The sequence below is a fragment of the Peromyscus eremicus genome, chromosome 6 (genome assembly GCF_949786415.1).
Source record: "Peromyscus eremicus chromosome 6, PerEre_H2_v1, whole genome shotgun sequence".
Taxonomy (NCBI): domain Eukaryota; kingdom Metazoa; phylum Chordata; class Mammalia; order Rodentia; family Cricetidae; genus Peromyscus; species Peromyscus eremicus.
In genome coordinates, this window is record NC_081421.1 from 55436659 (window position 1) to 55462748 (window position 26090).

At 41.7% G+C, this 26090-nt stretch overlaps 1 protein-coding gene and 2 long non-coding RNA genes across 3 annotated transcripts in view; 2 read left to right on the top strand and 1 right to left on the bottom strand.

Annotated features, from left to right (window-relative positions):
- Positions 1 to 5647: 5647 nt before the first annotated feature.
- On the bottom strand, positions 5648 to 14515 carry LOC131912459 (uncharacterized). Its single transcript, XR_009379637.1, has 2 exons — positions 13852 to 14515; positions 5648 to 5853 (listed from the first exon to the last, which is right to left on the bottom strand). It is a non-coding gene; the product is annotated as an uncharacterized LOC131912459 (long non-coding RNA).
- Positions 14516 to 14677: 162 nt separating this feature from the next.
- Positions 14678 to 17980, top strand: LOC131912461 (uncharacterized). Its single transcript, XR_009379638.1, has 2 exons — positions 14678 to 14936; positions 17282 to 17980. It is a non-coding gene; the product is annotated as an uncharacterized LOC131912461 (long non-coding RNA).
- Positions 17981 to 23243: 5263 nt separating this feature from the next.
- Pdgfc (platelet derived growth factor C) overlaps positions 23244 to 26090 on the top strand; it is a 172590-nt gene continuing 169743 nt past the window's right edge. Inside the window, exon 1 of the mRNA XM_059265521.1 lies at positions 23244 to 23844. Within this exon, the coding sequence (XP_059121504.1) occupies positions 23727 to 23844 (118 nt within the window). The 5' untranslated portion in view covers positions 23244 to 23726. The remainder of the gene's footprint in view (positions 23845 to 26090) is intronic.

Genomic DNA, 26090 nt, shown 5'->3' on the forward strand with positions numbered 1-26090 from the left:
CATAAAGATATGATAAATTGGTTCTTTCTGTCCTCAATCAGACTGCCTTCTTACCAAGCATCCTATTCCTTGTCTGAACTCTAGTTTCACTTAAATTTTCTTTAACCTATCTTCTGGGAAGATGTTTTAGATGAGAAATTTCTAACTTTAGGTCCCCCTTGCTACTGGGGAAACTGAAGTTTCCTTTTACAGTTTCTCAAGTAAAAGAATTCATACTAATGGATTTGAAAAGAAGGAGCAATCTTATTAAAGTCAACAAGGAAACATCAAGGTGGCTTTCTTAGGAAGAAGGTGGAAAAGCCCAAGTGGCTATATGGCAAAAGGAGGGTAGCTTCAGAAGAAAAGAAAGCCAAAGTCTAGAGTGCATGAGAAAGCATCCTGGGCTTTGGTCAGTGTGAAAAGCAAAGAGATAGGAAGGGGTTACCCATTTTAATAACTCAGAGATGTATGGCTATGCAGTGGGAGCTCTGTAAGCATCTGTTCGAATTGAGGAGCCTTGGGAAAGGGCAAAGACATTATCTGATGAAGGCCATAATTAGTCCTTCCTCTTCTTTAGGATATCTTCAGTTGACTATACTCCTGGTCAGGTGATTGACAGACACAGCTAGATTAACTTCTAAAATAAGAGGTCAACAGCATGTAATACCTTGGGTCTCCACTTCAGACCTTAGATTTGATTCTTTTGACCAGGAGGGAGTAACTTTGTCTTAATGTGTGTCTTAGTTACATTTTGCTGCTGTGATGAAACACCATGACCAAGTAGATTTACAAAAAAAAAAAAAAAGTTGATTTCTGGTTTATGGTTCCAGAGGGAGAGTCCATAATTGTAACTGGCAATAGCAAACAGCCATATGAGAAAGCTGAGAAAGCATATCTTCTTCAACCTTTTGGCAGAAAGCAGAAATTGTGAAAGAATTGGGGAGAGCTATAAACCCCCAAAGCCTGCCCCCAGTGAGGCCATACCTCCCAAACGTTCCCATAGCATCCCAAACAGTGCTACCAACTAGGCACTGAGTATTTAAATATCTGATCTCATATAGGACATTTCTTATTAAATCCACTGCAAGAGACTTCATAAATAAATAAGATAAAAGACCTCTAAGGCTTCTTTAATGCCCTCACTCAAGGAATGGCCTGATTTTCCAACTCTTCAATGACCACTGGACCCTTTATCTGTTCCTTTTCCAAATGTGTCTCACTGATTAATTCTCCTTCCTGTGTTCTCTGTTCCTGTCTCTGGAGAAGCAGAGCATTTGTGGAGCAGGGGTTTTGGCATGAACCTTTGTTAAAAGGACTATTTCCAAATCACTTAGGTGATGCTATGGTGTTAGCATGGAGTGTTAGCATGGCCCCCATCCTTTGGGGGCCATCGTAACTAGAGTTACAGAAATGCCTGTTTTGTAGGATGGTATGTTGAGACTTTTCCTGTCATCTATGAGTTTGGGCCAGGCTTCAAAGATGAGGACAAGGCATGACAAGAACCCTTGAAGTGAATGATTTAGGATAAAGAGTGGAGTGCTTGTCAATTTCCCAAAAACGTAGAAGTCGACACACACCCAGATGGGCACTTAACTCAGGTCTCTCCCAGCAGTCGCTGACATTGGGGATTGTGTGATCTCTGGGGCACGAGGGAATGATTGTTGGGACACTGGGGATAGGTTCTTTGCTAGAAGAGTCAAAGTCTATTGCTGAGGCTGCTTGACAATCAGATCAAAGATTGCAGCTGCTAGGGGAGGGACCAGTCTTTGAAGAAATGGGACTGTTTCCCAAAGCTGGAGGCAACAGCCTTGGAAGCTGGCCAGGCATGAGTCATCAGGTAGGAGTCATCAGGAAAGAACTCAGCCCAAGAGCATTAGGAATACAACTGGGGCAAGACCTGAGTGGCCATTGTAAAGGAATAGCAATACTTTACTGCCTGGGTTAGGAAATAGAACAGTGTTAGAGCTGGGGGGAGGGAGAGGAGCACGAGGAGTGTCCAAAGCCAGCCCGGGAGAAACTGTTTGGTCACTTGCCCTGACAGAAGGCCCACATTCATTATTGCAAGAGCACCAGTCCCATAAGGACTTGTCCTTTCCCTGTCTTTCTTGCATCTAGCATCAACATGATGGGAGGAGGAGAGGAGGAGCAAGTGGGGCAGGTGATGTAGTCAGATTGCCGGTCTCCTTTGACAAACTGTAGAAAACGTGGGGGACTCGAAAACGTGGGGGACTCAGGACCTGGAGAATCTTCCGTGAAATTGGAATTATGACATTAGATGGGAGCGATAGTTCAATAACTCTACATGAAACTATGCTGATATCCAAGAGGCACTGGTAGATTGTAGTATAAGTCCATTGCATTTGGGAGACACCAAAGAAAAGACCCCAAAAGACAGATTTGTAGAGCGGGTATGCTGAGGGGTGATTATTTTTAGCTTGCACAAAAACAAATCTAGCTAACTTTAGCAACTGGCTTTAGTTGTCACAGTAACCTTTCATGTCCAAACATAAGCTCACTTTTCACAAGTCATACCCATAGCTGATGATAAAAATCACCCCCGTCATGCATCCACAGGTCCCAAGAGTCCAGGCTCAGCCACCATCCCAACTAGAGTCAGAGAGGCAGAGAGATAATATGTAATCATTGTGGCATGTTGAAAGGAGTAAATAAAAAAGTCCCTTGTCCTCAAGTCCATCTTAAGGGCAATGGCATGAAATTTAGGCTTAAATAAAGGCATAACTTGGGCATAGGGAAAGAGGTATACATAACTAAGCAGTCTTGGTCATGGTGTGGTCCATTGGCCCTGTTCTGCTTTCTCAGAGTGGTCCCAGAAGTCCTTAGTTCTTGAGTGGATAAGTTAGCTATCAGGAAGATAACTCTTATTCAGAGTGCAGCTGCTTAGTCCTGGATACTTGCCCTCATCTAGGCTCTAGTCTGTCTCTGTTGTTCCTGGAATACAAGATTTAGGACAATGACTGGATACAAGTCTCCTTGTCTTGCTTTTAACTTCTTTATAGGAGAGAAGTTTCTCCATGGCTTTTCTAGTGTAATATTGAAAGTTTTTTCTGTCTCTGTCTTTTTTGTTTGTTTGTTTGTTTGTTTGTTTGTTTTGAGACAGGGTTTCTCTGTGTAGTTTTGCGCCTTTCCTGAAACTTGCTCTGTAGACCATGCTGGCCTCAAACTCACAGAGATCCGCCTGCCTCTGCCTCCCGAGTGCTGGGATTAAAGGTGTGTGCCACCACTGCCTGGCCTGTCTCTGTCTTTTATGTCCTTTGAAATAAAAGACATAACCAACTTTCTCCATTAGTTATGTGAGAACACTAATGTATCAATTACTCTTCTCATTTCTTTAGCAAAATATCTGACCAAAGCAGATTATAGAGGGAAGGATTTACTTGGACACACAGTTTGAGGGTACAGATCATAGCCGGGAAGGCAGAGCAGGAAGAGTGTAGAATGGTTGGTCAACTCTCCCCCGCAATGAGGAATCAAACATGTGATTGCTGGTACTCCACTCACTATTTCTTTTTTATTCAGTCTGCATCTCTAGCCTAGGCATGGTATTGATCCAAGGTGGGTCTTCCCTGATCAGATAAATCTTTCTGGACATATGTTTGTCATAGACACGTTCAAAGATGTGTTCACAATGACTGTAAAGTTGATAAGTAGCAATTAATTTATTTATTGACGTATGGCTGGAGGATTTGTATTTTCTTTCCTCTCTTTAACTACCTAATTCATCACTGACTATTTCTGGCTAGCTACCTCTCTGTTACCAGCCTGGTCAAATAAGAGGCAGGGAGAAATATTAATATCATATATAAGAGATCTTAAAGAAGTAAATAGATCTGGGTCCTAGACCAGCTTCAGGCTGAATGATTTTCATTGTCTTAGTGCTAACACTTCTAGATTCCTCTGCCCTGAAATTATGATAGTGTGGAGGGGAGACCGAGATTGCCAAAGGCCAGAGCCTTGCTGGTAAGAAAGGGAAAGAAGAAAGAGGCAGGCAGACCAGGGAAATAAACAGTACAAGTGGTGACCTTTGAATTGAACAGAGTTCCTTGACTTCTAGTAAAAGACAATTAGCATCAATTTTCCAACACCCAGTTTTGGTTTACAGCTAATTAGACAGAATACATGAAAGACTTTATTTATGATTCTATAAGCTTGTAGCTTTCTCTTTTTTTGCCAGAATATCTACACTGTGTTGTAGAATTAATTATGAACATGAATTCTCAATAGACCAACTAAAAACTACATATTTCTCTTCATTTTAGTTTTGGGTAGTCAAGTGTCAAGCATTCATGCAGTAAGTGCTTGCTGAGCAGATACATTTAACATGGATAATCCTTTCAGAAAAAGCAGAATCCCTGGTGGCTAAGCTACAGCACTACATTCCTCCTGAAGGCATAACACTTACAATAGGAACTACCATTTTGAAAAGAAGTAAGAATTACATTTTGCTCCATATAAATCTTGCTGTCTATTAGCAATTATACTTGTCTTCTGTATACCTTTCATTCAATGAAAAGGGAGATGTGGAATAAAGAAGTTATTAGTGATGTTTTAAATATGTGAATTCATTGGATTCTACTCTTTATTAAGTTTCTAATACTCCTTATAAAAATTAGTAATCTGTTAATGAACACTTGCAAAGCAAGCATTAAATAATATTTTGTTTTCCTACACTGCCACATCTATGGCAATGGCACATATAATTGCTTCATGAGACTTGTTTCCTTTCTGGACTTGATTAAATTATTGAAACATGAATAGGAATCACCTCTCAACACACGATTCAATGCCACAATCTTCCAAGCAAACATCTTAAATCTTTCCTTGTTCATGTTTGTATAGTCTAACAAGAAACTCACTTGATCAAAAACATACTGAGCAGTTTTTGTGTTGTCTACATGGAGATTAACAGGGTAACAAATCTCTATTGTACACACTTGTTACATGCAGAGCTTTTATGAGATGCCTTTCTAGTGAGTTCATGAGGTAACAAAAATCGTCATTTAAATTTATGTCTCTCCTAGAACTATGTCCACAAACTAAGATGATTAAATTTGGCTTTAACAAACATTTATTTAAAAGTACTTTGTAGCGCAGGATGGCCTTGAACACAGCGATCTTCCTGCCTTAGACTCCAGAATTCGGGAATACAAGCATGAGCCACCATGCCCAAACGGGCTCCTCCATTTTAAACTATTTTCAAATTTGTACATGCAGTAATACGTTTATCTATTTAGCAAATGTTTATGGAAGGACTACAGTGTCTTATGCCTGACTTTTGGATATAAGTACTCCTATTTTACAAGTTTGACACACACAGTTTTGCTAAAGTTTGGAACTGGACTGTCCCCAAAGGTCCATGTGGTCCCCTGAATCATAATATTTTGAGGTGGTGGAGCTACTGAGGGGTCAGGGCAGTGGGAAATCACCTGATCATTGGGGGCATGCCCTAAGGGTACTATTAGGACTCCAGCTCCTTTCTTGCTACCTTCTAGGCCTGAGACTAACAGGTTCTGACACAACATTGAATGAATGTCCTCTGAAGTCAGGATATACCCAGTGACCAACATCTCACTTTTACTTTGACTTCATGATATTGTATACTCTGGACACTGTAAGGATACAGGTGGAAAATAAATGAAATGCATAAAAATGGAGGAGAAAAAAATAAAATCTTTTTTTATTTATAATGAGTATGTTTCCCGGGCTTCTATAACAAAGAACCCACAACAGGAAAAGTTGCTGATGCTTGTGGTCCAAAACAAAATTGTTGATGGGTCCAAGATCTTTCTGAGAGTTCCAGGGGAAGGTGGGCCTTAGCTCTTTCCAGATCCCGGTGGTGGGGAGCAAATGCAGAACCTGAAGCAGAGCAGAGAGAGAACCTTGGAGGTAGGTACTAGAGCAGAGACTGTGGGGGACTCAATCTAAGAGCTTACTCCCTCTGGCTGGTTCTGCTTGCTTTTGTATACAACCAAAGCCCACCTACTTAGGAATGGTGCTGCCAGCCATGGGCTGGACCCTCCCAAATCAGTCATCAATTGTGAAAATTCCCAACAGACTTGCCCCCAGGGCAATCTATTGGAGACAATTACCCAACAGAGGTTCTTTCTTGCCAGGTAACTCCAGTTTGTGTCAAGTTGACAATAAAAACTAACCAGTATAAATAGCAACCGAGGCAGGGCCAATATTTAGTATTTGTAACTGCATTTCTAAAGGATAACCCAGAAGTATGACCAGCATTCACAACTCCATATATAAAGTTCAGCACTCTGACCAGAGAAGTATCCTTAACATGTAATCCCAAAGGATGGCTGGAGGTAAGAACAACATTCTCAGCTCAAATCATGCCCACCCAGAGGTGTGAATAGCATCTGTGACTCACCCTTCCAAAGGAATACTTAGGGTTTTGATAGGCATCTGCAAGTCCAGGATGGAATGCCGAGCTACTCAGACTGGAATCAACAAGAGGACAGGCTCTCCATACTCTGCCCCTGCAACCACCTCATTTCTTTGCATGTAGTTGTCTTGTTCTGTTCTTGTCCTCTCTCCACTTTCTTTTTCTGCTTCCTACCTGTATTTTCTCCTTTTACATCTCCTTTTTCATAGGCTTACCCAAAGGGCATAGAACAGCCTTGTTGGTGAGCTTTCTGAAAGAATGAGTAGTTTAAAAATAAATAAACAACAAAAAAGCAAACTTCACTGAATAATATAACCTGAGAGGCTAAGTCTCAACATAAGAACACAAGAATCATTAAAAAAAAAAAAAGAAAGGCAACACAAGTCCTCCAAAAATTCCTAATCTTGTACTACTGGCCTCCAATAAAATGAAGTAAATAAAATCAAATTCCAGACAAAGAATGCAAAAGAGTGATGTATGTTCAAACAAATCAAAGGGCACACAAATAAACTCCTAATGAATTCCAAGAGAATACTATAAGCCACTGAATAGAATAAAGGAGTCAAAAGAGACATGAAAGTCTTATTCAATAAAGCCCTTGAAACAGTGAAGATAAAAGAAACTGAAATATTGTAAATAAAAAATTTGGTGAGCCAAATAAAAAGCTTTGTAGAAAGTCCCACCAGGATAATGGATTGAGGGAATGATAGGATATAAGGGTTTGAAGACGAGGTAGAAGAATTAGAACATTCCAATAATGACACAGGTAAATTAATATGAAATTATGATTAGAACATTTCATATCTATGGGAAACTATGAAAAAACCAAATATATGAATTGTGGACATGGAAGCTAGACAAGAATTTCATCCTAAAGACATTAAAAATAATATCAGAAAATTCCCTACCTCTAGGGAAAGAGAGGAGATGCCCATTTGATTACAGGAAGCATTTAGAACACCCAACAGACAAGACCAGAAAAAGAGACTCATACTGAAAACACTTAAAATGGGGCTGGAGAGATGGGACAGCTGTTAAGATCAGAGAACCTGTTTGCAGTTCCTAGGCAACAGATGTGAGTTATATGAGGTAACACAATTGTCTATAGCTCCAGTTCCAGGACAATGCAAATCTGCTGGCCTCCTCAGGCATCTAAAATCATATACACATACCCATACACATGCACACACACACACACACACACACCACACACATACACACACAGAGACACACAATTTAAAATATTTTCAAATGCTAGATATACAGAACAAAGAGATTACAGTGTTCAGCAAGAGCATGGAAAGAATGCAGACATTGCCAATCATTATCTCTAGTGATGCAAATTAAAAGCTCAATGTTTTGGATGTATAAAGTTAAAAGTTGCTGACATTACCAATTGTAGGACAAACAGAAATCTTATAAAATGTCAATATAAATGTAAAAATGTCGCAAATCTGATGATGCTAATTTAAGGATTTATTTTATTTTATGGGCATTAATGTTTGATGTCTGCAAACGACGGCACCAGATCCTCTAGAACTGGAGTTATATATGGCTGTGACCACCATGTAGGTCGAGGAAGCTGAACCTAGACCCTCTGCAAGAGCAGCAAGTGCTCTCAGCTGCTGAGCCACTTTCTCAACCCCAGAAAACTAATAAAAATTAAAATGTACATCTACTACATAATGTATGCTAAGAATTACAAATAAGACAAATTTTCATGGCATTGTCATTAAATGTTGAGAGATTGTAATACCAAGAATCCTGGAACTTGCCAAAATGTCCATCACTGGCTGAGTGACACAGAATGATAAAACAGAATAATTATCAGTAATAAGAAGGAATAAGTCACTACCTCAGTAACTTGCTTGAAAGGAAGAGTCAAGGCCACTGACAGAAGCCATAAACAGAAGAAGATACACTGCATTTTTCTCCTTCTGTATCATTCTAACAATGCGAGCTTTTTAGTAGTGATGGAAAGCAGGAGTGTGGCCATCAGGACTAGGGTAGAAGAGGGAGAAAAGGGCAGTGGGACAAAGAATGACAAATATGTTCTATGTCCTTAGTGTGTACATCTGATAAAACATCAAAGGGTACCCTTTAAATACAAGCATTTACTTGAATAGGAATGAAAATTAAAAGAATTTTTTGGAGATGATGTCTCCTTATGTATCCCAGGTTAGTCTGGAACTCACAATCCTCCTGTCTTATTCTCCCAAATGCTAGAATTGCAAATCTGAATTCCCATAATTGAGTGAACATTTTTTTAAATCAAATTTGTAGTTTACTTTCCATCTCTTCCCATGTAGTGTTTCTCTACCCAAGCTCTCAAGGTTTATCTGGATTTCTTTTCCTTTCACTTTCTATTTTTCTACTTTCTCCACTGTCTTTAAGGGTCTAGCACCATACCTGATAACCATAGTTAACTGTGTTTTCAAATGGAGTGATTAAAGGGTAAGGGATGTAGCTCAATGACAGACTGATTGGCCTGGGTTTGAGCCCCAGAAGTCACACACACACACACACACACACACACACACACACACACACACACACACGGGGTAGGAGGACAGAGACAGAGAAAGAGAGAGAGACAGAGACAGAGAGAGACAGAAAGACAGAGAGAAGGTGAGAGACAGAGGCAGAAAGAGAGAGAGAGAGACAGAGAGACAGACAAAACAGAGGGAGAGACTGAGAATGAAAGCAAAGCCTCACTGGGTATCCTGACTCACTACTTGAAAAGAAATAGCTTTTACTAAGTTAAAATGAGGCTGGGGGGCTGTTCCGTGAGTAAAGTGCTTTCTGTACAAGCAGAAGTCTTGAGTGTTGATGCCCTGCACCCGTGTGAAAGAGCAGGGCTAGGAGGACCACAACAGGCAGACGGCAACTCGATGGCCAGCAAGTCTTAGTCAGTGAGCCTCAAGCTCAGAATAAACAAATGAATAAGTGAATGAATGAATGAAGTTGAAAAAGACTGAGGAAGACCCTTGATGCAGTCCTCTGGCCTCCACACGCATGTGTACTCATGTACATACATAGGCACTCATACAAAATGCATGTACAAACACGTACAACACACACACACACACACACACACACACACACACACACACACCAAAGTACAAGTTAACAATAGTACTTTCAACTGAGCAAATGAATTATTAAATTTCTCTATCTGTCCTTTCATTCTCAAATTAATTTGTGCACTAAACTACATCTTACTTATTGCAGCTCCTCTCTGTGACTCTTCTATGTCACAGTTGGTGGTAAAGATTGAATATGTGTTGAAGTTAATGATTCAAGCTAGATCTGGTTTTCTTTTTTCCAAACTGCTTACTTCATAATGACTTGGGACTTTTCAGAAGAAAATGAAATTTTTATCTTATTACTTCTGGCAATCTGATTTATTTGTATCTTTGACATAAACTGCCTTCCTTAAGAAGAAAAATGGAGAGCAAATGACCTTAAATGAAGTAATGCCTACTCCTCAACAACTTGAAAGTAGGTGGACAGTAATATTATAAATTTGTGCACCCATGATGGTTCCTCTCCTTTTAAAATATACGTACCAGTCACCATAGTAACAGATGCAGTGCCTCCTCTATGTGCCTCCTGGTGTTATCAATGTGAATAACTGCACAACATTAGACTCCCAGAAAAGAACAAATTCACAACCACACATAGTGAGAAAAGTTTTAATAGCTGTAGTGGTCTTAGTTTATATTTAACCTAGACAATATTAACATTCATTATTATATGATAATGGACATATTTCTTCTGTAACTGGATAACTAAAATATTAATATTAATGTTCATAATTTGCATATGTATGATAGAATACACAGAGTTCTCAATCAATATAGTTTTCCCTGCTCTCTGGAGTCCAAACAACATGGCCTTAGTAGCATTTGCACAACCAAAGTAGAAAGTGACCATTGACATTTTGTAACACTTAAGGACACACACACACACACATACACAAACACACTTACACAAGTGATTTATAATATGAGTCCTAAATTTTGAATATTAGGACTAATTGATTTTTCTCTATAAATAGATATTCTGGTGAAAGATCTCAGTCTTCCTACTTTTGACCTCACTTCCATTCTGTCTCAGATTCTTACATTTTTAACTTTTTTTCTCATTCCTGGATAAGCTTTTTTGTTTGTTTATTTGTTTGTTTTAAACCAATGTTAATACTTTCAGATTTATGTTTGTTAGGTCAAAAGTATTTCACAATCCCAGACATGATGACCTTTATGGAAGGACACTCATGAAGGTTTCCCTATCAGTCCTCTATCATCTCCCAGTCAATCATCTGTCTTATTATCTCTCCATCAATTATCTATCAATCTAAACAGAGAAAGAGAACAAAGAGAGTTTGGTGGAAGATGAAACTATTGTAGAGTGAACTGAAAAATGAGGAAATTGAGAACTCAGCCAGGTATACTTCACTTTCCTAGTTATAAAAACTCAGGACTAGAGAAGTAAGTTAGTTAGCTAGTTAGTCTGTTTGTTTGCTTGCTTGCTTTTTTCTCTTTGTTATCTGAAGAAAAAACGCATATTGAATATGTTATTGAATACTTTTTGTTGTATGATGGCGTCCTATAACAAATCAATATCCTGGACCAACAATTACTTTATTTTGAAACATTTTCAAACCTTTCAAAACTAAATTACAACTGAAAATTCATTGCTGACTTCAAGAGCACATGTGACCTTTGTCCTCTAATCTTTTTCCCCAAGGGTTTTGCAGGCACATTTAGGTGGAGTAGCGGTTGAAAACTCCACACCCACACCTGAGTTACAAATGAATCACTTAAGTATACAGCATGTATCTGGACAGAGTCATAGAGGGATTTAAAATAATCCTGAACAGGTTTTAAAAGTCTAACATTAAGGATAATAAATATTTATGAATTTGAAATAGCATGCATAATTATATGTTATTCAATCATTAAGACAGTTTGTTGTCACCATGTTATTAATAAATTTATTTCTTGGAATAAACTATCAGTGCATATGCATTTCTTAAAATAATGAATTTGTTCTTGATAGGGAATAAAAAGTCATATTTGGTTCATTCTATGGTACTTTGTCTTTCATGCTACTAACCCAGGGCTGCAGCATAAACTTTTGTAATAAATTAGGTTTCCCAAAGCACATAAAATTCAAACAAATTATTGTTTGGTTAACTTATAGAGATGACAATTTATGATATCATAACATCCCATATTTTATATAGCTTCCTAAGTCTTAAAATACCTTCCATTCAAGCAGCAGCAGTTTAATTATTATTTAATAAGCATACGTGTTCACATACAACATACATTTTGGACTATATCATACAAATTTAAAATAAAAAGAGAATTGCATTCAGTATCTTCTTATTAAGAAGCAACAATGCTTTCTTATAAATTATTTGCCAAAATAATGACATCTTGGATGAAATGGCTTGGTTATTAAGTAGACAGACACTTGTAAACCATATGTTGTGTACAACTTCTCTATCAGAAAGAATTAACTCTACCTAATCCAGTCAGACAATATGGGCACAGGCTGTTTGCCAGGCCTTAGAGACAGCCCAGTGATGCCGGAATGGAATTTAGCACCATATTTGCAAAAAGACATGCACATTGTCACTTCCATTTATCTGTGTGATTTCCACTTAGACATAGGTGAGAACTTGGGGAATCACACAGTTTGACTGCTGTTTTCTGTAATTTAGCACTTCCTTTCCTAGATCCCAGGTTTGACTGACAGCCAAGTGAGAAAATGATCTCCACATGCTCCAGTCACCCTAGCAGTGTCAGAAGTGGCTGATTTTCCATCTTTGTTTCTTCCTAAACATGAGCATGGGTGCATCTGCATCTAGTAACTTCATGATTTTTTTTTTTAAGATTCCCCTCAACAAGTATTAAAACATGTGTTAAACATGTGTGAAGTGCCGCATGCTACCACTCCCAACACAGATAGGGATACATAGGGGAACAGGTGTTGGAACACACACGGCTGACAGAGAGAAATCAAAAAGCAAAATGCAGAACTTCTTCCATCAGAAGTTTGCAACCAATACCCAGGAGAATATGTCAATAAAAGTAGAAAATAAACTCATTGATGTTGGGTGTGGCAAAGCTATGGATTTGTTCTGCAAAGCTTTTAGAAGATGAGAAACTCTCACTCTGGTATCATAGTGATTGGGCAAAAACTGACAAAACATAGGAAAAACTTTCTTTGGTTAAGCCCATGTTTTAGTATTTTCTTGACTTAGTCTCCATGGATCATAAAATGGGATATCAAGTTAGCAATAACACTCTAGAGAGACGAGAAAAGAAACAGCTTCCAAGTATCCTACTAATTAATTGAGATGTCCTGCCTTCAATTCCATAGATAATAAAATAGAAAGTGATCATCTCATAATTTCAACATGTATCTATAGAACTGATTGTATAGGTTGCATATTTAAAACATGCAGAGCGCTTCACTAAACACTTTTCATACCTTATCCTATTTAATTCTGTGAACTTCAAAGATTCCTCTGTTATTTATATGTAATGATAGTGCAGTAGATATTGGGAATATTAGCTTTCTGTCTATGTTTTCTCAGATGGTTAAATGTTCAAGAAGTTTTCACCCTGATTCTATGTCTTGGAATATTTGAGCATCCTCTATTAAATGAAAAAGAATGATGAAAAGGATACATGTATGGCGTTTAGAGTTAGCCTTTACAAAGCACTTGAAAATGCTAACTCAAACCCCAGCTGGGCCACAGCTTAACACCTGCGAGTTACTGAGTTACTGAGTGTTAATGGGTGATACCGAGAGCTGCGACCACTCTTTATCCCACCAATGTCTTTGGGGGATCATTATGGTTTTATACTGTAGATATTGTATTTTCTTGTGAGGATAAGCACACAGGAAATTCTCACAAAAGTGGCTTTCTCATGGGAAGACGTAGTTATTACTAGTAGGTGCTGTATGTTAAGTACTGGGAAGAAAATATAAAAGCCAAACAAAATAATAACCTATAGTAGTATCTACAGCTGTGGAGAGAGCATAAGAGAAGACGTAAACCCCACTGAGAATGATATGAGCACACACAATATACTGTGTCTGGAAACTGCAAGGCACAGGGAGCTGGAGACTCGGGCACATAAAGAAAAACAGATCATTGATCAGAGGCCAGAATAGCTTTGATCTTGCAGGCAAGGTGGCCTGAAACCTTTAACACAGGGGATCTAGATCTAACTAGATCAAGCTGGTCCTCCGAGGACTGACTGTGGAGGGGTGGGAGAGTGCACCCAGCCAAGAGCAGGTGGGAGGCCTCTGTGCAGGGAGTAGATAATTCGAGAAGACAGGGGTTAGGCTTGAGGTGGAAACTAAAGCAAATGCGGAGAGATTGGCTGGGTAAACTCAGAGGGAGCCGTTGAAGGCTGCAATAATGTCTTTTTACTTACATTGTAACTTCTTTGGTCCAACTGCTTGCTATTAATGTTCCTGATAGATAGCTATTTTTGTAAAGTCGGTGATAATCTCGGTGGTAACAGCAAACACGTCTCTCCCACTGGTAACCCTCGCTTTCATAAAGTCATCACAGCAGCTGCTTTTCACAGGACAGCCCTTCAGAGCATGTTTGAATCTAACCCCTGCTCTCCCTTCATTTCCGTTGTCAGAACTGGACACACTCTCGGGGGGGGGGGTTATTGCTGAGTTTTATTGTGAATAAACTAACACTAGTTCTTAATCTTTCGCGTTGTTTCAGAAGATTCATCTCTTCCTTCCTCGTCCCACTAAACAGAGCATCCCACCAAGATACCGGCATTTTTCATCAACTGGATACCTGCTTCCTCTTAGGCCTGAGTCATTATCCTTTTGATATCCAGGCAAAATCAGGGTAGTTTATATTTTGTTGGGGCAATGGAATTTGAAGTTACCTATTTATTACTAAAATTATGGAGAGTTACAAAATAAGCACCACGTGCTTAATATAAATGTAGGCTTACTAAGTTTGAAACATTTTCCTGAGGCATTGTCTACTTTTCACTGAGGAGATGTTTGGGGACAGCGATGAGAAAACGCTGAAGCGCGCCTTCCCTAGAACCACTTCACACCGGCCTTCAAGACCTAAACACCCTGTGACCGAGGTTACAGAATCTCTCTGTGGTTCGGGGTCCTTGGAGAATGTAGAATGAAGCCACAGGGAGATAGCATGTCACACCCTTGGAATGGCTTTTATCAGAGAGAGAGAGAGGATAAAAGGTGCTGGTGAGGAGGACACAGAGGAAAGGGGGCTCACCCTGCCCAGTGGAATGTCACCGAGTGGAAGAGCCACATGGAAAACTGAATGAAACCTCCTCAAAATGGCATTTCAATTTGAATCCAGCCGTACTGCTATGGCTATTTTACCCCAAAGAATTGAAATCAATTTGTCAAAGAGATGCCAGGACCCTCACCTTCACTGAGGCACAGTACCCAAAGGATGAAAGCAACCCAAGGGCCCAGAAGCAAAAAGGGCACAAGGCAAATGTGGCACATACGCTCAGTTAAGTACTTTGTGGCCTTTAAAATGTTAACTTCTGTCTTTTGTACCAATATAGAGGGGACAGGAGAATGTATGTGGACTGGAACAAACAAGGCATAGACAGAAATACTCCACACTCCCGCATAGCCAGAATCTAAAGCAATGGACGCATAGTTACAAAGAGGGACCTGGTGATTACACGGGGCTAGAGACCGGAAATGGGGAGATGATGTTTGGGGCCTTTAAGGCTCCAGGAGGAGTAAGTTATAGTTTATGGAAGGAGTAAGTTGTAGTTTACAAGGTGACAAAAATTTAAAAATAGGGACTTCAATACTTCCAAACTGCTATGAAAGTGAATTCAAATTTTCTCATCATGAGAAGGTTAAATATTTAAAACTAATCCATTAACTGGCTGGATTTACCTATTATACATTGGCATTCATGAGTCATGCTATCACTTTGAGTTCTCCAAACTTATGCAAGATATGTTGTCAATTTATAATAAAGAAAGAATGTAAGAGCCAGCAATGGAGCTCAGGGATGAAATGTGTGCCTAACAGGAATGAGGCTCAGGTATGATCCCCAGCATCACATAAATAAACAAATAAGTGAACAGACATAAACACAATAAGGTGATACCAACTTCATATGACACAAAATGAAAAGATGCAGTGCACCCTGGCTCCATGCCAGGCACCATGAATTTTTGTACCAGACTAACTTGGCCTTGAGGCGTGAGAAGCTTCTGTCTCTTAGTGGTGCTGACAGAGCTGAGTGCAGTTGTACACCATGATAATAATCTTTAAACAGAAGTCTACAAAAGCAGCAAGAAACAGATCTAGACGGGCACAGAGGAAAGGTTATTTTGAAGTGCTTTGAATTCTTAAGATAGTTTTTTGTAGAGGCAGAGTGCAATCATTTCCATCATTGAGTATGAAAAAGAGTGATTAAAATAAACTGCTGATTCTTGCATTTTTCTGTTTAGTTTCATATGTCTTAAGTAACATGTGATTCATATATATATATATGAATATGTATACATGTTCATATATACATATATATATATATATATATATGTATGTATATTTTCCCTAAGAGCTGTGGGGTAAGACAAAATTGGCACTACCAGGGACATTTTACAAGTTGCATGCCCTCAGACCCCAATGGAAATTATCTGTGAAGTCAGAACTTCAACTCGAGTCTTGCTTGCCTGAGGGCTTAACCAGTCCATGCATGCAGCGATCTTTGTGCTTGGAATCCCTCCAACTAATATAAAATACCTTTGTAAAGGTATCAATGGTGATGCAAATTTGCCTTACAGTTTAAGAAAACCCTCCACCCAGAACTTTCAATCAGAAACGTATGGCTGGGGGAAGAGCCATGTCTACAGGAGTGCATGAGTGACTTTGACATCCATAGATAATCATAAGTCCATTCCCCAGAAGGATTAAGGGGCAAGAGAGAAGACTTCTTCCCAGCTGTGATGCTTCAATTCAGTGGCAATCATGAGTAGCAAAAGAGGAATGATAATTCGTTCCCTTTTTCCTGAAAGTGCAGGAGTCAGAATCTGTGACATAACTGCCCACAGATGGGCTCCACTCTGGCAGCCACTAGATGACTAAGGCCGACCAGCAAGCAAACAGTTCTAGCCAGCCCACGTTTTGGGTGGGCTGCACCAAGAGACTGGCTGCTTGAGGCCTTAGTCACCATCACTGCCTCAAAAGATCTACATTCATTCCTCTCTTTTGGATTTTCAATTAAGTTAAACCGTCTTATGATCTATTAGTGTTCCTAAACTTATGGGAGAGCTTGTCTACCGGGCCTGTAGCTTTCATTGTGGAGGAAGACATGAAGTTATGAAGAAGAAAAGCAAGAAGGAGAATCTAGGAGATCTTCAAGTAAGGGGGCTGTTGTCCAAGGTCCAGGGCCTAAAGGTGTCACACTGAAGTCACCAGGAAAGTATATGCGAAACCAACTGTCATTATTACATCCCTCTGAGAATATTAACACTACTGTCTTGGTTTTATTTCACTTGGTTTTATTTATACAGTAAAAGGGGGAAGCTAGCCAGGCATAGTGGTGCATACCTTCAATCTCAGTACTCAGGACACAGGGAGGCAGATGTCTGTGAGTTCAAGTCCAACTTGGTCTACACAGAGAGTTCCAGGACAGCCAGAGCTACACAGTGAAATCCTGTCTTAAAGAAGAGAGGGAAGCTATGCCCTTACTCAAAGGATTGGTGGGAAGATTAAGTGATAATATGTTTCTGAGTGCATCTATAGTTCCTACGCTATGGTAAAAACTTCAAAAAATGGGATTTAAAGTGAATAATTCTTTCATTTTCATTTCTTTGACTTGCTTTTCAGCAATCTTCAAGAGGAAAACATTTTTTTCCCTTAATTTCCAGGAAGGCAATTCAAAGAAGAGTCAGCTGAAGAGAAACAAGATGACTTATATAAACACAGCTCTCACGACAAAGGCAGTCAAATAATGTAATTTTGGACCCAAGCATGAGTGACCATGGACAGAGACAGATTTGGTTATCCCATCCTCCAAGTCCAAATGAGACAATAGTTTGATGAAGCTTGTATAATAGCAGAACAAAGAAAAGAATAAATAAAGGCACTTTTCAAATACATTGTAGAAACATTGGGGAGGTGGGTTATAGAAAAGTGAGGACATCTCTATCACAAGCCTCAGATGCTACTAGTAAGATTCTTAGGCTTTTGTTTGGCAGGTGTTAGTGGTCTGTTAAGTTAATAAATTCTAAAAGTTTTACGTGTTAGTCACAGGAATGTTAAGTCAGAATCAGAGGTGGCCAAGGAACGGCTACTCAAGGGGCCAACAATAGTTGTGAACAAACTGCAAACGGACTCCGGACTTGCAACATACCAACCTCTCCACAATCCTTGAGGTTCTAGATTGATGTTCAGTCTTGTAGAGGGTTCCGTGGCAGGTGCCTTTTTTTGCCAGGAGCTTTCATTTACAGGGGTAAGGAGTGGAAAAAGGCGAAAGAAGCATAGACCCAAATTTTGCCAACAGAAATAAAACTTTGAAATCAGGCCTCCAAAGTGTTGCTCTACTTTAAAGGGGAATAGAAGAAGCATGTTTATCACTGCGAGGATGACAGAGAAGGAAATGGAAGTGATCACAGTCCTGGCGATGAAGATTTGTTGTTCTAGGATGGACTTCGAAAGTGAGCCATGGTACTTTCAATACTGTGAAAGTTGCCTTGTGTGTTGGGTAAGGCCTTTTCAACACACACACACACACACACACACACACACATCACACAAACATATGTATGCATACACATTATATACGTATATGTATATATACATATATTTAAATTTTCTCATAGCATTGCATGTATTTATGGGACAAGATGTGATAACTTAAAATGTACACAAAAATCAATAGCACTTTTAAAATGTTTACTGTGAAGTAATGACCTGAGATTATGTCCTCTACAAAGGCTTGTAGCCAAGAAAAGGACTGTGCTTGAAACAATGATCACAAAGTAAAAGGACTCTTCTCCCATGACCTTTGACATAAGAGGGTCACTGTCTGAGAACAGAGGGTCTGTAGTTGTGGCTTGACCTCTTTACTATGATTTGTCACGATGAGATAACGGCTTTCATAGTCTACAAATGATTGCAAGGGAGAGAAAACTGACATCATACTGACTCCACGGCGGGGCCAAGAGCTGTGATGGGTTGTAGTCCGTGCTTTTATGGGCTGGCTACTCCTTGCTCTGTGGATTGCTTCACATTCCACCAGTGTGACTCTATAGAACGGTATGAGATCCACCTTCTGTTCTTGGCTGACAACAATATTATTTCCTTATTATTTACAAGTCAGTTTTTACACTAGCTGTTTCGCTTTAATGTGATGTAGACTTGGGACCAGGCTTCCTCTCGGAGTTCTTGTCATACCAGCCAAATATTAAAAATTAAAGTGTGGTCAGCACCCGTAGTTTATTAGTGTCCTTGGATGCGATAAAATTTGTGATTCTTGCTCTAGCCAGTGATTTCCAAACTCCATTCTCTCCCTTCTTTTTGCGTTATCAGTAGAACATCGTTCTAAACTTCTCAAGCATCATAATAATAATACATTCAATGGGACTTGTTTTGACTGGGCAAGTTTAAGCAGCAGCATCATCTATTTAGCAATTTTCTAGCTAGCCATGAAGACATCTGAGTCTATGGCTAGCAAATCTCGGTGCTAGTCGTTAAAACAAAAGCGCACAAGGTTGAAAATACATTGCCATCGTTATCTATAATCGCTCAAAGAATTAAAGAATTTGAAACCAGCCAGGGGTCTGGGACAGCATCCAGGATTGATTTCCTAGGAAAAAGAACAGGAGCTGGAGAGAGGAGTGTTGTTTGTTGGAGGTACAGGCAGACTCAGCCCATGATCTCCCAGTTCCTTGTGAAGTGAGCTTGTGTTGCCATGGGCCAGAGGTTATCCCGCCTCCTCTTTCTTGGGGCTGGTTCCTGACTGCTTACTTTCTCTGAAGTCTGAGTCAGACAAGCACTTCTGAGAGTTTGCAAAAATCCGTGCATACTCACCATGATTTCCAAAAGGAAACAGCCGCTTTTCTTCAGTGAGAAAGGCCACAGAGGGCCTCTTCAAGGACTGTCCTTGTCACCCTTGTATCCTGTCTTGGACCACACACATCTAGCTCCCTACCTTTTACTCTCTTACCCAACTTTCAAGTCAAAATGAACACATTCCCATTCCTTGGAGAGAAGGGCCTTAGCAAATTTGTCTCCCTTCTGCCATAGAAGGTAAGCCGTTTCTGGACTGCACCGAGAGGAAGCAATGCCTGAGGCCAAGAGAGGGAAGTATAAGAACAAGTGTGCTTTATTATTTCTAGATTGGATATCTAGCCTCATAATCTACTATCATCATCATCATCATCATCATCATCATCATCATCATCAATTACTAAAGCAGAGCTTCTAACACCAATATGGGTGGTTGAAGAAAATAGAAGGAAATGAGAAAAGCTTTCAGACAGAGTGCTTCATTTATTTATTGCTATTTTTTTCCCCAGGAGCAGACATTATTTCTCTGTGGTCTGTGGCATTTGCTTTGCTTAGTAATGATTTCCTGGGCCCAGCCTTTTCCATATGTGGGCATAATTGTTGCTTGCTAGCATTTTGAAAACAGGATGGATAGGCGTTTATGTAGAACAAAAGTTTCAGAATTTCGAGATCTCATGCTCAATTACCTACTGCTAAAATGCTGAAAAGTTCTGTGAAATGTGAAATGTCATAAAATAATAGTGTGTGTGTGTGTGTGTGTGTGTGTGTGTGTGTGTGTGTGTGGTGTACTGAGAAAGTACAATACAATTTATATTATTTGATTTTCTGGGTGAAAAATACATTTCCATGGTCCTTGCCCTTCTTCCCTTCCCATTATTTTAGGACTAACTGGTGTAATATCTTGTTAAGAAGTTTATTTCAGCTTCAGAAAAAAAAAATTATAGAGACAACTCCTCCTCCTCGCACCCATATGGCCATTCAGAAGTCAAACACATCCTGCCATAGTTCTCAGTAATAATTTATAGGTTGCACTCACTCCCAATGCATCCAGCAGGATTGCCGTGCCCACGGCTTCCTACTTTAAAAAAAAAAATATGAAAACCACAAAGAATGTTTGAAATGATTTTTTTTTCTTGGTTGGCGGCATGGATGCCGTTCCTCAAGGAAAATGCCTTGGGCTAAAACAAAGCCATATTCATTCAAAATAGATTGTTTAGTAATTGCAGGACTCTGGATTTTGTAAAAATGACTTTCAGTGCAAGGGTTTTACTTTCCTGGGGGAAAGTTTAAACGAAAAAGGGAACAAAACACCAGCAGAGGACAAAGTGTTAAAAAGAACTTTGCCAAGGGCAAGGGCAGTTCAAACAACAACCATGTGAGCACACTGTAAAGAAACCAGCCAATGTGGATGTGATTTTGTCTTGGGGTCACTCAGGAGAACCTGGCTGGCTTTATTTGTAAGGCAATTGTCAAATCATTCTGTAGAATATGGATGAGGTGAAACACAGAGGTGGGGTCTTATTGTGGATCATCTGTAACTTTTCAAATACAACCTTCTCTGAAATTCCAGGGAGAATGTGAGTCCAATAAAGTAAGCTGTCAGTCAGTCCAGTGTGTTTATTTATGATCCCGGTGTGCCAGGCACTGTTCTAGCCATTCTGAAGTGATACAAAATAAAGCTTAGTCATCACCCCTTGCAGTCTCGAGTGCAAATGGATTAAATCTGAGCACACACCACACACACACACACACACACACACACACATATCCTATAGAGATGCAAAAAGCTCATTTAGAAAACCCCTGATCAGAAAACTAAGAAAATTAAGAAGGCTGGACAGCAATGGATTGGATTGCAAATAGATCCATTCATAAGGCATGTCTTTTCTGGGACTAATTCTGACTGAAGTTGGGAATTCTCCTTTGCACATTCAAAGATGTACAAAATGGTTTTGGAATTCCTGTGTGCCGTGACGGAACTGTACTGAAGCTGAGGTGCTGCTGACTTGATTAAGTCACAAGACTTGTACCATTAACATGCATATTCTTAGAGTCTAAGTGAGGGACTGGCTTGTCTTTATATCCAGCACCGTGAAGGTAGGAACCACAGAATGAGGATGAATGAATGAGGCACGCTTGCAAAGATTTCATGCGAGAACTGCATATTTATTTATTTGGTGCTGGGGAGGGAACTCGGGACCTTGTAGATGCCAACAGGAGTTGCCCTAAGGAACAATCTGTCCAGTGCCCAGTTGGAAGTGGGGAGAAGAGGACTGGGACCTGGCTAAGCAGAGAGGGCTGCTGGGTAGGCCCCAGTGGTGATCAAAAACAGAAAAAAAGGCTGGACATTTTAGCATAGGGACTGGACCAGTAGTCTATTCCTGGCTCTGCATGATGCCTGGATTTCAGGAATATTGATACCTTGGTTCTGTGGTTGAAGTGCTTGCACTGACTGATTCCACAAAAGGTTTGATGACACACTTGACTGCACATCAAGGTGTTTGCTTGATATGTTATTCAAATTTTTCTTAGTTTCATTCTCTTTTTTATTGCCCCAGAAGATGCAACCTTTTATTTAGCTTTCAAACTTTGTTTGTGCCTTCAACACTTTCCTGACAATTTTTCTGCCCTTTGATAAGGAAAGCATGTTAGATCCTGTCACAGACACATGCATTGCACATGAAACCACCTTAGGCCCTGCTCACAAACCCATTTAGGTCTCAGCAGGAAGCACTTCTTGCATGAAGGCAACCTGCTTAAACATCTGAGCTCCAGGGCAGCCTAGGACAGTATGTGAATTGCCACGCTGTGTCCCCAGACACTCCAGGAGCTGGATTTCACATAAACTGTCACGAAGCATCCAGCTGCACAGTGCAGGGACTCTTGTGTTCCATGCTACTCTCCAACCCCAGTTCCTTGCCTGACAGGGTGCATTTGGATACAGTGATGCATGGCTTCAATTCATGTGACAACTTGACTCTATCCTAACTTTTGTTTTTTTCATCCTCCTTCAGACAGAGTCATTGCACAAGGATCTTGAGTTCAACTTCCCCACGTCAGTTCAGAACTCTGGCCACGAGTCCCGGCAAAGCTCTTTGGGAGTGGGGATCCCCTTAGAAATGAAAGACAAGTCACAGCCAGGGAAAGCCAGAGGAGGAGTGGCTTTCCTCTCCTACTTTGCTTTCTGTCTTTGCGGAACCCTTGAGCAGCCCGCAGGCTCCTTATTTGGGGTTAGGGGCGCCCAGGGGAAAGGAAGCCCGGGGGCCGCCTGGCGGCATTCCGCGCCACAGTGTGGGCTCCGTCTGCCGCGGGCCCCGCAGCACCCCCTGTCTGCGCCAGCACCTGTTGGCCCGCCAGCTGGCGGCCCGCGCCCCCCGCGCCCCCAGCGCCCGCCCGGCCGCCCGCCCCGCGCCCCGCGCGCCGCCCGCTGGGGGAAGGTGGAGACGGGGAGGGGACAAACGCGGTCCTCCTGGCCCGCCAGGCCTTCTCTGCGCAGCCAGTGCAAAGCGGCCACCGCTCCCCAGCCGTGCGTCCAGCCCTGCGGCAGCTCGGGCAGGCGAGCGCGCGGGACTCCGAGCCGCCTTAAGTCTCCCGGCTTCCTGCAAGAGCCTAGCTTGTGCCCGGGAGGACTTCGGGGGGCCGCCGACTGCAGCTCCGCGGCGGCTCCGCGGTGGATCGGGGCCAGTCCCGAGTCGCCCACGCGGCCTCCCTGCCCGTCCGGGACCCGCGCGGCGCTCGCCGGGCACGGTCCCCTCCCCCCAGGTGGGGGTGGGGCGCCGCCGGCCGCCCCGTTCCGCAGCTTTGTCATTGATCCCAAGGTGCTCGCCTCGCTGCTGACCTGGCTTCCAGACTGGCTCGGCGGGACTTGGAGTCCTCGCCGGCGTCCTGCCCCCCAAACTGACAGGTGCTCCCTACGAGTCGCCACGACTCATCGCCGCTCCCCGGCGTCCCCACCCCCTCTTTCCTCCCTCGCCTCCCCCCCACCCCCGGCACTTCGGCACAGCTCAGGATTTGTCTAAACCTTGGGAAACTGGTTCAGGTCCAGGTTTTGCTTTGATCCTTTTCAAAAACTGGAGACACAGAAGAGGGCTCTAGGAAAAAGTTTTGGATGGGATTATGTGGAAACTACCCTGCGATTCTCCGCTGCCAGAGCCGGCCAGGCGCTTCCACCGCAGCGCAGCCTTCCCCAGGCTGGGCTGAGCCTCGGAGTCGCCGCTTCCCCAGTGCCCGCCGCGAGTGAGCCCTCGCCCCAGTCAGCCAAATGCTCCTCCTCGGCCTCCTCCTGCTGACATCTGCCCTGGCCGGCCAGAGAACCGGGACTCGGGCTGAGTCCAACCTGAGCAGCAAGTTGCAGCTCTCCAGCGACAAGGAGCAGAACGGTGAGTCTCGCCCCATCCTCCTCCTTCCCGCTTCTCTCTGTGCGTTCCGGTTGGCATTGTGCGGTGGCGTGTGGGGTCCTCCAGCCTTGGAGCTGATGGTCGCGTCTGTGGCGCTGCAGATGGAGTCCTGTGAGTCCGCGTGCACTTTAGGGGGGTGGCGGGGATTCCGGGAGTTTGCAACTTCCAAAACTGACCCGGCAGCCGGAGCGGGAGTGCCCCACAACTTCAGCTTGAAGAGGACGCTTGGGCTGTGGGAAGGATTGGAAAAGTCAGCTATAACCACATTGCAGGGTGGCATAGGGCCAGAGTTACAAGTAAAAGAGCACTTTTAAGAAGAAATAAAAAAATGAATGAGTCTTGGCAAGTTTGACTTTACACAGGTATAGGGTCGCCGGGTAGAATGAAGAGTTCAGGAAAGGTATCAGTGTCCTTAATTGAAACACTGTATATGGGAAGGCAGGCACCAATTAAGAAATAGGTGAGAATATGGAGGTCGAGAGGTTACTTGAACATTTTCAAGGGAATCAGTGATGGTTTTTCTCGTGTACTTTTTTTTTTTTTTTCTTAAAAACTTGCTTTTGTGCCCTGAAGTCCTCACCTTTTGGTGGTGTGTTTTTTTGTGTGTGTTCGTGAATGACTATTTTGTGTGTGTTGGAAACGAGTTAATCCCGCATAGGAAATGAGAATTACTTTCAGCTTTCAAGTGTACCTGAAATGTTTAGAAAACTTTCAGATGCAAGTTCCCCTGGGCTGGGATTGCACGGAGCTGGAGAAAGGCTCCTTTCATAAGGCCAGGGAAGCTTCGGGTGTGTAATTTGCTTAGCCTCTGAACCCCATATGATTTACATCATTCCATTTCTAAACTCTTTTGCTCTTGATCTGCCATTATGAAGTAATTTTTGAGACTCTTTTGTAAATAGAAATTTTATACTGCACATGGAACCACAATGTTAATGTAGGCTGTCTGAAACTGGAATATTAAACACTCTGTTTACAAGTGGCGGTTCTTGCTGCTATTTGAAAAGAAATGTACATGTTTTTCTACTTTGTCATCTGTTTACAATGCAAGTTCACTAACCAGGTAAGAAGTCTGTGAGCGGCATTTGGAGAACGAGAATCAAGTGCAAGCATTGTTTAACTCATAGTGACATTTTCTATATATAGGGGATGCTTCAAGGCTCCACATCTGGATTTCAACTCTCTAAAATGTTCATCTTAAAACAAAGCCCCAAAATACATAAGTACTCTTCATTATCCCTCGCTGTGCCAGGATATGGTATCACATTTATTGTCGTGCTTGCTCCTTACCCTTAGCTAATGTGATGGCATGCGGCATCTGCAGGCTCTTGAACTCCTGATCAAAGGGCAGTCTAGTGATCTGTCTACAATCATAGGACTTGCAGAGGGCTAAGGGGTCAAAGGAGCCACAACACCAGCTATACCAAGGCAGGAAGCAGCACCAACCAACCTTTGTCCTTTCTAATGCAAAATAAGTGTCCAGTTCAAAATATCACTTCTTACTGGATCAGCTTCTCCAAGACACCAGTGCACAGTACTCCTCTCTTCTCTCTCTTCCCAGTCCCTCATCTCTTATTGCTGTGCCCCAGCATCTCCCAGACTCCTCAGTATGTGAGTGTGTGCATGCCCTTGCTCTTTTCTTGCAGTCCTTTCTTGTGATCCATGTGCTATCACCACTTTGTAATGAGCCCTAGAGCTTTCAGCTGCCTGCAGCCACTGGGTAGCTTCACATCCTCATGAGATGTGAGTTCAGTAAGCCAGGCCACACACATTCTGGTGCCATCTGAGGCTGGGCCATTCTCATTCCTAAGATGCATGATGCTAAAAATAGCCTGGTCGTTTCCTAATCTGTGGGCAGAGGATCTGGCTATGTTTAGCTCTTGGAGTGTTGGCAGCAGGAAGTAAGCAGAGAGCGGAGGAACTACTCACCTTATAGTTTCCAGCCTAGCCAGAGGTAAGACTGGCCAGCACTAGGGGGCAATATAGAGCTATTTTTCTGCACATGCTCAGGTTGAATTCTCCAGTTCATGGGGGTTTCAGGATTTGAAGCTAACAGGTGGGTGTGGAAGAAGATCCCTCCAGAATGTGACCAGATTTCCTGGAATAACAATTACTTCTTCCTTCTCTTTGGCTTTCAAAATTGCCACTTCCTTATTTGGGTTATTTTTCACCCTCCTGTTGGGATGTGTTTGAGTTTTGACTGCCCTGTTGCTCTTTTTGTTGATGAT